Source organism: Cygnus olor, chromosome 7, assembly GCF_009769625.2.
Source record: "Cygnus olor isolate bCygOlo1 chromosome 7, bCygOlo1.pri.v2, whole genome shotgun sequence".
Classification (NCBI taxonomy): Eukaryota; Metazoa; Chordata; class Aves; order Anseriformes; family Anatidae; genus Cygnus; species Cygnus olor.
In genome coordinates this window covers 23,018,255-23,032,671 of record NC_049175.1, presented here as the reverse complement: position 1 = coordinate 23,032,671, position 14,417 = coordinate 23,018,255, and the positions used below count along the sequence as shown (strand labels likewise).

At 44.0% G+C, this 14,417-nt stretch overlaps 1 protein-coding gene across 6 annotated transcripts in view; it reads right to left on the bottom strand.

Annotated features, from left to right (window-relative positions):
* ENTPD1 (ectonucleoside triphosphate diphosphohydrolase 1) overlaps positions 1-9,556 on the bottom strand; it is a 31,678-nt gene extending 22,122 nt beyond the window's left edge. The window contains exons 1-2 of one of the 6 annotated variants that reach the window (XM_040563747.1): positions 9,404-9,556; positions 8,484-8,656 (exon numbers count right to left, since the gene is read on the bottom strand). Coding sequence is in view for 1 of the 6 variants with exons in the window: in XM_040563744.1 (XP_040419678.1) it covers positions 8,261-8,276 (16 nt within the window). In the remaining 5 variants the exon portion in view is untranslated. Of the gene's footprint in view, positions 1-8,260; positions 8,440-8,483; positions 8,657-8,774; positions 8,925-8,958; positions 9,095-9,403 lie in introns of those variants that run through there. The other 5 variants (XM_040563750.1, XM_040563746.1, XM_040563751.1 and 2 more) reach the window with 5 other exon arrangements.
* Between the last annotated feature and the right edge of the window lie 4,861 nt (positions 9,557-14,417).

The following is a 14,417-nucleotide window of genomic DNA, read 5'->3' as shown; positions in this document are numbered from 1 at the left end:
CTACTCTTGAACTCGTCTCCCACTGTTTTGGTGTGTTCTCTCTTGTTTTCTACCACACTAATAGCAACTTGGGGATTATTGGCCCAGTAAAGTACACACAAATGACTCATGCTACAAAATTTAATGTTCCAGCAGAGCTACATACAAGTGTGGGAAAAGGAAAGATGTCATTTAGGTTAGAAGAAACATGATGAAGAGAAACAGAGGCAGCAGAGCCCCATAGCTGGAAAGAATGCATTCCTCTGGTCTCCTCCCCAGTCTGGCTTCAGGGATGGAGGCAGGAGAAGCCAGGACAGTGAAAGAGTTATTTACTGCTTCATAAAGGAAGTTATGGACTACCTAACAGCAGTCCTGCTGTGTTATATGTAATCTCTATGAAATGCTAATAAACCTAAAGACTAGCTGCTACACCCACAACAAGAGTTCCTGAGATGCGGTTTGCAGCATATTACAATGTACATTCATGGTTGCAGTTTCCTGAGAGGTAAATGGGTAGAAAGGCTCTCTAAGATTACTATTTACAGAAGGTATCTATTCCCAGCAAGGCTGACGGGATCCAGTTTGCAATCTCACAGCCACCAAGTGGCCACAACACAAAAAGGTCCTTAAATTGGGAGAGAAATTACTAGTCTCTGAAGCAGAGACACACTTTGTAACCTAAAAAGCAACTGTAAAATTACTGCCTTTAACAAGGAGTTCATAGCATGGGGCCAGGTTCTGTTGTAAAAAACCCTATTTTTATGAAGTACAAAGGCTTAGTTTCACAATTGGCATAACTCAACTGCGCGCTCCGTCACAAAAAGGGACTATCCTGCCTGTCTTCTGCCAGTGTTGTATCTTCCACGTGTACAAGTACAGACTCTTTTTAAATTTTGTACCAAGCTACCCTTCAGACAGGCCATGTTCTCTGGTGAGGCTGACACAGCCACACGTGTACTAACGGCATCACGGAGCAGCGTGGGAAAGGAGCAGGGGACTGAGTGCCCTGCTCAATGGGCAGGGCAGACAGCTTAACCCAATTCCCCGCGTTAAACCACATGCTCTTCTCGTCTTTAAACTGTTAATTCATTTCAAAATAAGGCCTTACTTCTCTCTAATGACAGAAGTAGTCTTAAACAACACTGCTGGAACTTCTTTTTTTGTCTTATGACTTCCACTACTTCCAGTATTTCCAACTCTGCAAATGAGAACTTGATCGCTTGCTTTACTAGATTAAAGTTCTTTTCAGCTTAGGCTGGTTTCATGTTTACTGCAGTCTCAGACAAAACTAACAACCAGTAAGCTTCCTATACTATTTCAGGAAAGCAAGACTAAACAGCTGGAGATCAACCTACTGGGCACATTCAGCTCAAGGCAAAATTGCATCTCTGCAATGTGATCCCTACACGGCTGCTGGAGCCAGCAATTAACGGCTGATCTTGGCCAAGAGCAGATGTCCTCCATGGAAAGAGCTGCCCAGTGCCATTTGGGCAAAGAGTAGATAAGAGGAAGGGAAGGTTTCCAGCCAAGGAACAAATCCCACTTTCTTATCTGCTCCCACTTCCAATCCATGCTCCATACAGGAGCTCTGACCTTGCTTTCACCACTTGCCCACTCTCTGGGCTTTGGCATGTGCACCATGGACTTCTTCATCTATCAACTGGGCTGCAGAGGCTCACATTTCTCCCCGTCCCTCAGTTCTGGAGGAGCCTTCCCCTTCCTGCCCAAGCCCAGGGAGGAGAGAGCAGAGGCTGCTGACACCCCCACCCCAGCTGCAGTTTCACTGCTGGTTAATGTATAGAAACCACAACGGCCATAACGTCAGTTTGTCACTCTGCCGTCTTGGGAGCCCTTTGAGCACAGCGTGAAAATGCTGTGAACTTAGGGGCAGAAGTGGTTTCGATGTCCTCAGCTGCTGAGTCACCTTTTCCAGGCAGCATGCAAAGCTCACGGGCCAGTTACAATTTGAGCTCTAGCTGAGAAGCTGCAGAGAGAGAGAAACCAGCCAACTCTCATTCTTCTATAAAAACAGGTTGATTTTCTTCTTCACTCTCTTCCCTGAGGAGGATCCAGCACTCACCACCCTGCACAAGCAAGAAGGAGGCTCTCAGGAGGATCAGAAAAAAAAGAGAAAACAAACTGAGCTAACAGCTATTAACTTCTATTTGTGCAAATTATAAATCCTTGATCAAAGGTGCAAGTCTCAGCCTGCGAACCATTCAGGCACTGTGTAAGGGTTATTTTGTTGGGGCAGCAGAGACGTAGCATGCAGCTAGATGAAAGTCACAAGCAGCACAGGACAGCGCAGGCTGTTAGGCACACATCTCCTACCACAGACTTATTCACTATCTACAAAATATGTTGACATTACAAGGGGAATGTGAAGGCAGACAGCAAAGCAGCATTGCAGATGCTCCCTGGAAGCTCTTCCCAAGAGAAAGTGCCCAAAAGGGTTCATGCAAGAGCTATAGCAGGTGGAAGATGAGGCATCTGCAGCTTTGCTGGGACTGGCCGAGCACTGACTGCAGTGACCAGCTCTCACCCTTGAACACGGGAGCAACAGCTCACAGCCAGCACGACACAAGGGACAGAGGGATGGCAGTGCAGGGAGATGGGGCCCATGGAGAAGGATGAGGGGAGTGAGTGCACAGGAGGACTTGAGCAGATGAATTTGCACAGCACGCACTTAGCCGACTTTGTTCCTTTCCATCTGGTCTCTCACACTTTTTCCCTTAACTCATTTCTTAATTTGTAGTGCTAATGCAGCACTGTTTCAGAGCACAGGGCTGGTTTTGTGTCACACCCGGTCTTACAGCGCAGCCCTCACAATAGCTTTGATCTGAGTGACTTTCACCCTTGCCTCCTCCTCCTCTTTCACTTGAGCTGGCGTTGGCATTCAAGTTAGAGAAGCTGAGAGTTATTTCAGGGAAAAATAAAAAATAAAAATCAAGGCTAGGGACAAGGACAGGTCCCTTTTCTATCTCAGCAGCATAGACTTATGTCAAACTACACTGATAGCAGAAGTGCAGCCTTGGGCTCTGCTCTTCCCCACACAAGCATACTGGAAGTGCCTGCCATAAAACTTTAACTCTGCTCAGGAAAGAGAAGTTTCCACCAAGCTGAGAGAGAAAGCCAGTGCTCACATCCACCTGACAAAAATATATGAAAACACAATTTAAGAAGTATTCTTATCTAACTTGTCTTTCACGAAATCAGCAGAAGTGTTTCTCTTGTGAACATAATACAGAATTTTACAATTTAACTTTGATTGGTCTCAAGCAACACCAATCCCTTGTGGACTGGCTCCTCAACCAGTGTCAACTCAGCATCATCCAGCTCATCCCCAGGTTCAGCCTAAACACTTCTGCCTTAATCACATCTTAAACCCCAAAACAAATCATTTCCAAGCTGAGAACCTGACTCCTGTCTCAGCCCACTTCAAATCGGATCCAGCTTCATGGTAAACGGTCGGTGAGCACCGGACGATTTGGGTTAGTAAAAACAGGGGTGGTAACTGCAAAATCAGGCTTGCTAGTTGCTCTCAAACCAAACTGTGCTAAAGATGCAAAGATTTCTTGGGAAAAGAAGGAATGTGACTAGGCTTGGTATTTTTGCACCATATTAAGCTAATTAAACAACCTAGGAAAGTCCAAAAACTATCAATTATAGCTCTTGTAACCTTTCCCTTTTCAGGTGTCCAGCCTGAAATTTATTCTTTCTCCTTCAGAAATTCCTTAAGCATTTCCTACGCGTTTCTGGTAAAAATACAATTGGAGAAGCAAACAGGTTCGCATGGTCACAATAAGTTTGCATAGAGAACAACTTTTTCCTTCTACCATGCAATGCAGCCATGCATACAAGGCCATAAATAAACTGAGTTAGGGCTGTCACACACACACACACAAGCATAACCATACACCTCTGCAGATTTCTCCCAAACAAAACTTCCAGGAAATCTTTCTAGCCTATTCAGTATTTGAATATCCAACTTTCTTCCCAAAGTTGCATGAGCTGTGCTTTACTAGCTGGCTTGAAGCCTATTATTTGCTCTTTATGTTTCCCAACCACTCTTGGCTTAGACTTTCCTCTGACTTAATTGGTATTTATACTGGTCCTCATAGCACTGACAAGCCCCATCTGTAAATCAGCAATGATTTTTTTAAATATTTTTTTTTAGATTATTGAAAGTATCTAACCCTATCAGGCCTCTTGCAGAATACCTCTGCAAACACAGCTGTTGAATCATGATTTCCCTTGGTAAATATTTTTGAGATCTGTCATTTAACCAGGTCTTAATCCATTAATTCATTCTTTGCTGAAGACTCATAAGGAGACTTTCATAATCAGAATAAAGTCAGAAATGTATCTATTGCTATGGAGAAGTTGAAGCATGGGAGGTTTGCTATCTGCAACCATGTTTGCTGTCTCTATAATAAAATAAGAGCAAATACTTCATTGGAAAATAGCTCAGAAAGGACCATTTGCCTTCCCAGTCCTACACTCATAACCGGCTCCGTGGCCATCAAATGCCAGCCAGGGAGATTTCTTCTTCCAGTTCCTCTTTTGTGGGGTGGTTCCCAAACTATCAGTGAACTCGGGCTTTAGGAGTTTCTTAACTTACAGCCTAGATTTATTCACCGTGCACTTGACCTTTAAGAGTATTTTTTCCTAAAACTTTTGTAGGCCTCCAGCCTCAATTGAAAAAAATGCAGAAGATGTTAATAGGGATAACATAAGATAAAACACAGACTGTTTTTTTCAAATGAGAATTATGTCAGTCTTGTTTAACATCTATTTTGTAAGTCAGCTGACTTTGTAATGTAAACAAACAAAAACTTTCAAGAAAGCAAGGTCTCTGGAGTACTTGGGTACTTGAAAGTTACTTGGAGTGCTTTATCCCTTATAAAAGCATTCCCCAGCCACAGAGTTCCAAAGAAAAGGGAATGTAATCCTTAAAGTTCTTGATGCAGGCTCTTGTAGTTGGGACTATCTCCATTCTACGACACAGATTAATAACCTCGCTTGAGTGGACCACATGAACTCACAGGTTTGTTTCCATCTGGGATAAGTAATTTCCTTCTTGGTGCTTTACTTCCCATTATTAATTTTGCCTGTACTGTCCATTTCCACAATAACGTTATTCTGAAAGCTACTCTGGCAAGTCTTATCCTCTACTAAAACAAAAGAATATAATCAAACTACCTATTAAGACTTATCAGTGGGGAGACTTCCCCAATAACTTACAACTGATATCAGGATAAATTGGTAACAGTTACCTGGGATATTGGTTCAACATCAGCCTCCTCATTCCTGTTGTCTGTGATTTCCCTAGTGTTCTCTTGCATTTAATCTCAAATTTTTATGAAACTTTATCCCCCACAATCTTAAATGAACAAAGCAGGCTACTTAGTTATACTACACAAAACATTCATTCACATCAGAATTCATCTACCACCCCAACCCCAAATTTTGAAAAGTACTTCACCACCACCATTGTGGGTTTTTCTATATCATTAAAATCTTATGTTCTCCACCTACATAATGACTATGCAGTTGCTAGATATACATTAGTTTGTTCCTAAGACACACAGAATGCCTCCTTTGAATTGTGCTTGGTCCTGCTGATTTTATTTAAAGAAAATAAAGATGTCAGGAGAAAATTATAATTTTCCACAATTCACAGCTTGTATGCGGTATCAGATGTTCTCTATTTCCTCTTTCTCCACTTCCTTTGCATTTACTTGTTTTAACTTTTATTCGCTACCTTCACTGCCCTCAAAGAACTAGCAAAACTCATGCTTATTCTTGTTTTTGGAGTACCAGCTGGTGTGTATTCTTTGAATTTGCAATCTTCATTCACATTCCTTTACATTTTTTCCCCCTCAGATTGTGCTTTTTACTGCTCCATGCTGGAACGATCACTGGTCCGTAGAGAATGATTCTCTGACAGCACAATTAATTCAACACGTACATAGAACTCCAAAACAGAGTTACTGCTTCTAGTTCAGTTCAGTACCTTTTATGTTAAATTTTACATCTTTTACAAGAGTGCACAAGAAGGCATTCACACTGATCACAGATATCATCTGTTGCTCTGTAGCAACCCAAAGATAATTTCTCCCTTGGCCTGTTAGCATATTGATCCAAATTTCAAGGCAGAGCTGACAGTACCAGTATTAAAAACGCAGCTCTCCTTCAGCTGAGGTGCAGCATTGCAAGCCTATTGCAGTCCCTGCAGACAAAACTTGCAGGGGAACAGGTCTGTCTCACACTGAGACACCCCCTAGTAGTAATACCTTTTTGATGAAAGGATATGCTCTCAGTGGGCTTGTGCTTCATTTCAAGGTGGAAACTTTCCTCCTGGCTGATAGATACCGGCTGCCTTGGACTCCCCTGCGCTGAGACTATTGACTGCTGCCTCTGGGAAACATAGCTCAAGAGGCCTTTTTAAAAATGGTGCCTCCTGTTTTCTTCTCCCATGAATTTTTGCAATTCGCTACAACAATTTCCACTAAGCCTTTACAAGCAGACTGACATTTTCTGCACATCAGCCCATTGACACCATCACCACCTTTCCCAGAACTAGTTCAAGCACTAGTTGTCAGTTTTCTCCTCACTAAAACTCCCAGTTTTTAAATGCAGGCTCATTCAGTTGTCTTCGCTGTATCAGTTACCGTCTAAGTTTCTTCCCTGTGATTCCTCACCTCACTGGAAAAGGCATCTCCGTTCATGCATTACATTTCCTTTCTGGAATGAAACTTTCGAAAGACTGGTTTCAAAGCTATTATCATCTCCCTTCTCAGCAGAGGCAGATTGTTTCTGAATATTTCCATGTTCACTCGTGACTGCACAAATTAACGAGCTAACCCCCCACTTCTGCCAGTCTTTGCTTTAAATTTTGATTTAGGTCAGACTGAGAAACTTCTTCCACTCAAACACCATTTATTACATTATATGATGTTAAAAACTTAGAGAGGTCTAGTTTTCCATTTTGTTTATTCTGAGGGAAAAAAAGGATCGCTTTTTGATTCCCTGTTGTTGTAAGGCTGTTGTTCCCTGAAAGGCTATGCCTAGTACTGAATAAGAAACTATCAAAATAGTGAAAACTGTTAATCCCTAGGCTTCTCACTCAATTTAGTGGCTAAGTTTCTGCCCAGATCCTTTTCCAGTTTACTGCTACTTGCCCGTTGTCTGCAATCCTGCTTTGTGTTTAAAAGCCCCACACAAAGCGCCCAGTACTGTCAGCAGTATAGAAAGACAGTCCGTGTTGCAGAAGTTGCTGTAAATAGTGTAAGCCGTCCAGACAGACAAAAGCAGACTCTAAACTGGAAAAATGTTTCTGCCAAATGTTAAGTGCGACTAGTGCTGTTATGCTTCACGTTACGTGCACCGAGCAGGCTGATTATAAAATGCAAGCCCCGGGACAAAATAGATATCTTAAAAAAAAAAAACAAAAAAAGGAAAGATAACTGTGCAATGAGCATCTTCAGCTAGCGCTGCCTGGCGCTGCAGTTAAGGCGAGAAGGCTGCCCGGGGGAAATCCTCCTCTTCCTTGCGCTCCGGAGCCGGTCCTGGCCCCGAGCTGAAGCCGGGAGAGCCCCCGGCAGGCAGCACAGCGCTTCTCCCCACCAACAGCCATCACCTTCCCCCGAGCTTTTTTTTTTTTTTTTTTTTCGCTTTTCCCCTCTCAGCGCGCTCCCAGCGCCGCCGGGCTCGGCAAGGGCGCTGCGGGCGGCTCCGGGCTGCAGGCGGGGAGCCCCCGCCGGCCCCGCCGCCTCTTCCCCCGCACGGCCAGGAAGGGAATCCCCCGCACTGACGCGGCCAAACTTCTGCAAACGCCAAGCACGGAGCGCTCGCTGCCGCCCGCTCGGCTGCGGAGCCGCAGCGCCGGGGGAGCCGCCAGCCCCCGGCCGCCCCCGGCTTGCGACCACCACCACCGCAAGTTGGGGGGCAGCCGGCAGCGACCCTTCAGAGGCGGCCCAGCCGAGCGGGACTGCCAAGGCTGGAGGCCGGCTTGAGCTTGGGGAGGCTGCGGGGGGGGCACCCCCAGACCGGTCCCACTCCGCCCAGCCTTAGCCCCCCGCAGGAGCGGGGGGACGCGCTGCCGGGGATGCCGCAGCCGCTGCTCGCTCCCGGCCGGGGAAGGGGCAGGAGCTCCTCGGGAACGCGCACAGCCCCCCCCGAGCCGCGGGATGCCGGCCCGGAGCCCCCTTCCCCCGCGCTCCCCCTCGCCGAGGGTCGCGGCCGCTCGCCAGCATGGGGGCGGCGGGGTCGGCCTTACCCTTCGGCTCGTCCATCGGGGCCGGTGGTCGCGCCCTCCTCCCTCGCTCTCCCCCCTCTTCCTTCCTCAGCCTCTGCCGGCTCTGAGCTGCCTCAGTGCGAGGTGCTCATGAAAATGGGCGCTCCAGTGGTCCATGGCAGTGGGAGGGGTTAGCTTAACTCTACGTGCCTCAATCTCTCCGACTCGCGGGCTGACCTCCCGCTCCCCTTAAAGGACTGATTACCTCCCAGCCGCCGCCGTAGCGGTGCCTCGGGCTCCCCCGCCGGGTCAGAGGGTCCCGCAGAGCCGGGGGGCGTCCCGGTGCCTACCCGCGGGGGCGGCCGCCGCTTGCTCCGTTGGGGCTGCGCTCTGAAGAGGGGTCACATCGCTGGCTCCGAGGGCGAGATGTCATTGTGCCTGCAGAGGAAAGGCGATCTGTCGGTTTTTTTAAGTCGTGTAATGCTGAGCAAGCTCCCTTTGCACCAGCGAGGTACGCGAAGAGAACTGTGCTGGGCGGAGAGAAACATCTTCATACCTGAGGTGCAGCTGGCAGGGGACAAAAAAGATTTGCAGTAGTTTACAATAGCAGCTAACGAGTCGCCTCCTATGCCTGCACCACAGGATGAGCTCGCACCCCTGGCTGCAGCTCCTGGGGAACTCCTGGAAGGAGCCAAGTTTTCAACTGCTTGCCAGGAAGGCTCCAAGGGACCCCTCCTCACCCCAGCACTGCACACCTCCTAGGTGGACTGCACCTCAGTGACAAACACAGGTCAGGGCTGGATGAGCCTCAGCAACTTTCCTCTACAGCCTCTCCTGCTCAGGCCCTTTTCACACATCCCCCCACTCCCTCCTCGGGTCTGCCAGCCTCCCACTCCAAGGGAAGCTGCCACCTACCCCAGCTCTTTCACTTCCTTTTCAAGGCAGTGCCCACCCACCCACAGCTTTTCCCTGTCCCCATGTGTCTTTCCCTGCTGGTCACCCAGAGGGTGAAGTGACAAGCACAGGCTGCCACCAGCCACAGCCAGCTGCCCTGCCGGTACCAGAGCCTGCTCCTCGGAGGCATTGCTTTTACTGTCTTGCTTCCCTGCATCCGGGGTGTCTCTCTGCAGCCCAACAAGGGGACACGCTGCCCTGCAGCTGGGAGCCATCCAGCTTTGTGCCCACCTCCAGTTTCCACGGAATATGTCCAGAGGAGAGGCAGGAAGAGCAGGGCCCTGCAGGCCGGTGCTGGGACCCGGAGAGCCACAGCTACACACAGGGCTTCAAAGTCCTTCAAATCCTCCTGCCTTTGGGTAAACGCCTGACTGCAAGCTGCAAACTAACAAAAAGCAACAGCAGATCTTGCGTCATTTCCACTAAGAAACAAAATGAGACAAAAAAAAAGCAGCCCCGGAGATGGGCATTTATGTTCAGATAAGGTTCCAGACAGTGTGAGGAGGAAGCTTGAAAACAGAAATAAAAAAGAGGAAACTAGAGAGATCAGGATGTAGTTTCCACACATCTTAAACAAGGGCAAGAATACCAAAGCAAGAGATGAGTACTACTCTTCTGCTCCTAGGTCAAAACCAAGGATCCTGTGCAATTTTGGAAGAACAAAATATATCTTAAACATTCATCTCCCCTCTAACCACAGTAAGAGCTTAGTCTCAGTCACCTTCCTCCTTTAAGTTTACACAAGTGTATGTGTGTATGTCTAAAAACACACTACTTCATTCCTGAATTTGCTATATTGAAGATGAGGTGTGCTGCCTTTGGGACTCAAATGGAGTAAGAGTGAGCCCTGGGACACATTAGCTCCATTTCCAGCAAACAGGAGACAGAAGGAATGAAGGCAATAAAGCTGGAATCTGGAGCTAAAATCTCACAGTTTGGGGCTGATGGAATGACAGAGCCATAAGAGTGGAGAGTCAAGGAGCCTGGGAACAGATCTTCAGGCATTAGAAACAAAAGTAGCTTGTTTCTACAGAAAGAATTGGTATGAAAACATCTAAAATACTTTAAACAGAAACAGGCCATCCCATCACCACTCAGGAACAATACTGAAGTCATCCTGTCTGTGTTTGTTTAGGGGCACGGCCTGGGGGTATGTATTTAGATGACGACATATCACGCTCTGCATGTTTAAGACAGACTGTAGTGGAAGCTTCAAGAAAAACTGTGTGCGTAAGCACTGGCCCTAACAGAGATAGGCTGAATACCCCTTGGGCTTTCCCAGGTTTCCAGCCCTGTGTGCCAGTTCATCTCACTACCCACCAGACAGAGCAGCAGCCCTGGGAAGGAGGGCAGCAGGTATGCAGCCCTCTACTCCCCACATCTCTGCACCAGGCAGATAAGCAGTAAAGGTCTCCAAGAACATGGTAAATTGCTGGCAGTACAGGGAGCAGAATTTCCTACAAAGGGAGGATGCTTGGAAAGGGAGGCTGAGAAGAGGGGATAGGCATTAGAAAGGCAAATTATCCAAAAGCACTGCTGGTGCCAAGAGGCTTTTTTTTCCCCCTCCAGCATTAGTCTCTTTGGCACACACATCCCACATTGCAATCCCCCCAGACATGACAGTTTTCACAACACAGTAGGTCAAATTCTTCCCACATCTCCAGGTTTATCTGCAACAGATAACGTCCAAATGCTTAATTTGAATACCCCAAACACTTCCTTCATGAAAACCAAACCTCTTGCTTGACTTCTGAAGAAACAGAGAAGCAAGCAACAAGCTCTACAATATTTGCCTGTTTGTACACTGAAAATTATCAGATCACTGCATTCTTTATAAAGAAGAAATTACTATTGCAATTTAGGTAAAAAAGATAATGACCTTCATCATTCCTTCATCATTCATTCCTGCATCATTCCTTCCTCTGCTCCTCAGCATTAAGCTTATGAAATGCATTATCTGTAAAGATGACTTAAGTTCCTTTCTTTCATGTTAGTTCCTTGTTTTGGTTTAAATATTTGTAATCGTCTTCTCAGAGGATATCACTATGCTGTCACCAATACTCATACCTCATCACCCAAAATCTGCATATCATATCTATGATAACTTTTTTTTTTACTGCGTTTTTGTTCACTCATTACTTTATTTATTTTTAAATTACTTATTACTTTTTTTTTAAATCCATCAGTAAACATTACTACCACTTCTATCACCCAGTCTTAATATCTACAAGTCCCTTTCATTTTTTTATTTTTTTTATTTTTTTTCATTTCTTCACTGTTTCTTGCACCAGGCCATATCTGTATTGCTGGCTTCTTTTCTACTTTAACGTAATTTCCTCAGAAATCCTGATGCTATTTTGTTATCAAGTTCAACAGAAAACATCCAGCTTGTCTGCTACTCAACCACTACCCCGTCATCAACTTTATTGGCTACATTTTTCTCCATTCATGTTCAGATTTCATAGCCTTTAGTCAACTGAACTCTTTTAGTGACGCAGGGATCATAGTGCTCAGCAGACCCATTAGTTATCTACTGTTTGTATGTGATGTCTACAATACTGATAACAGAGGAAATTACGTTCATTGAAACGGGTCAAAAAAAGAGTTCCTGCATTTGTTTGTAGAGGTGAATCAGTTTTCTAGTTGATTTATTAGGTTTGTTCCTCTAAACATCACAGCCATTTAGCACAAATTGTTTCATTTGTTTTGTACAAATACAAGTTAACACCCTTGTTGCTAAAGATACATAAAACTTCAGCGAATGAAAAGTATGAACAAGTTTTCACACAGCCTCTGGATAACAGAAGCAATATGAACGATGGATGGACACTAAAATATTTCGAAGAAGCAGTACCAAAGGCCCATCCTCAAATATCTTGAGCTGCCAATCTAATTTATATGTTCATTAGCAAATTGTCCAACTCCATAACAGGCTTGCAATACCATAATCTATGGATTCAATATACTTTCAATGCTATTATCTCATTTCATTAAAAATCCTCTTGCCACTTTTATTTCACTTTACAAAAATATATTAACATACTAAAAGTAAAATCAATTCACCTTCATAAACTCTGCAGCTTAGTATAAAAAATTATACTCTAAAATGTTAATGTGTCACAGGGTTCATTATTTAACCACCTAATTAACATGACATCAATGGCTCTTTCTGCTGGGGTTATTTCATATTCTTTCGTATTCCATGTCAGCTGTAAATATTCTAAACCAAACTCCAGAGCATCTTACTTTACTTGCCAATTTTAATAAAAACAATCACAGTCCCAAACAAGGCAACACCCTGCCCTGTAAGTCTGCTTCTTGTATCATTACCCATCATGTTTATACAATGCATCATACTCCCCTGCTGGGGACAGAGCTCTTGTTTTTCCTTTCAGGCAACTAGGCATAAGTAATATTACTGCTTTTGAGCAAATATGCTAGTGTTGGTGGAATTTCTGAGTATTTTAGTCTTATGCTCTGCATCTTTTAGTATCTTCCTATCGTTTTATCCAGCAGAAGTGGCAGACACTCTTATGTTAGCTTATCAAAGCAAAAATTTCCATCTTTCCCATGGAGCGGAAGCCTTCCTTGACTACACAGGCCATAGCTCTCAACCACCTTAATCTCTCAATTCTCACTCTTCATATTATTGGGCCACCAATACCTTGAAAAGAAAGGTGATCTGTAAGGCAAAATAGGTAAGACTTATGATGTACTATGTATTATGTGTGTGTGTATATATATATATATATATATATAGTGTACTATGGCACAAGAAAAAATGGAGTAAGAAGAATACTGAAGAAAAATATCCTCGATGGCCTAAGAGGATAATAACAAGAACAAGACAGAGAAGAAAAATACGAGAAAAGTCGTTAGTATACATATATATTGAAATGGGATGATAATGAGCACCCGTAGCCAGTCTAGTAAGCAGAACTTCACAATACCTCAAACTTAAATTGCAGAATGAAAATAAGAAAAATAAATTGTCAATATGCCTTTAGGTCTTGAATAATTACTATCTTACGACTGAAGGAAGGATACAAGTTTTGCTACCAGCTCTTCTGTATGGTTTATGACCAAAGTTAAATTAAGATTTAACAAGACAAAAATTAGTATGCAACACATTGGTAGCTAAGACAAAAATAAATATAAAAATAACCCCCAAACCAGCTATTTTTGAAAAAGAACTGTACATATTTAGATCAGATTAAGTCACTCTATTTTAATATTATTTTTCAGTAAGAATACACAGAATGCAGGAAATATGCATAAAATGAAAAAAAAAACACTTTAAAAAAAAAAAAAAAGCATTTATTTTAATGTCTGAATTCAGCCTGACTACCCACTCACCCTCTGTTAAGTGATTTGTTCTTTATTAAGTGCGCATCTGCAGAGGAAGACCAGTTGCAGCACACAGACACATTGACCATCCAATGTCACCCAGTCAACAGCAAAAGAGAAGTTCACTGTATCCATCCAGAGGGACTATATGAAGACAGTGTCAAAAAGGGAGATAGCTTAAAAATCCTGAGTATCTTTAATTTGCATATATTTGTTAGCCATAAATACACACATGATAAATCATCCCACCTACTTTGCTGTGTTCTTGAAGCATAAAATATTCTCCCTTCCAGCAGAGTTACAGAAAGTAGGCTTTGCCATGGGAGATCAGTAAGCATCAGTTCGTGTTGGACCATTTCCTGTCTTTTACCAAAGAGGAATGCACTAAATCTTCACAGCTGTAAAACCTGTTGCCTTCTTTACACCTCACCTAACTTCCATAGGTCTGCTCTGAGTTTGCTCATGTCCTATGCATGTTAGCACTACAACGAACTGTCTCTAGAGATGGGAGTTCTCAGATACTTACTTTCAGATTCACACTATGAGATATTTCTCCACGTGAATTTATATGTGCCTTACATCACTTTGGATACAAGCATTTCAGTGTGGTCATCTTATTTAGTCTCTGTGAGGTTTCATGTTCTCTTTTTTAGTTTTGTACTTCAGACTGATAAAAATGGAAAGAAAAAGGACAGACTTCAAAGAAGCCCTGAATTTAACGCTGTATCTTAATTTATTGCTTCCATAGGTACTAGTACTTTTGGTTTACAGAAAGTCTTCACCCCATTTTGATTCTCTTTGAATTAAGCATAACAGTTAATTATTTCTGCTAAAACTTTTTTTTTTTTTGGTACTTGCCTTAATTTAGAACTTGTGGAGAAAAGGTTAAGCTTGATGA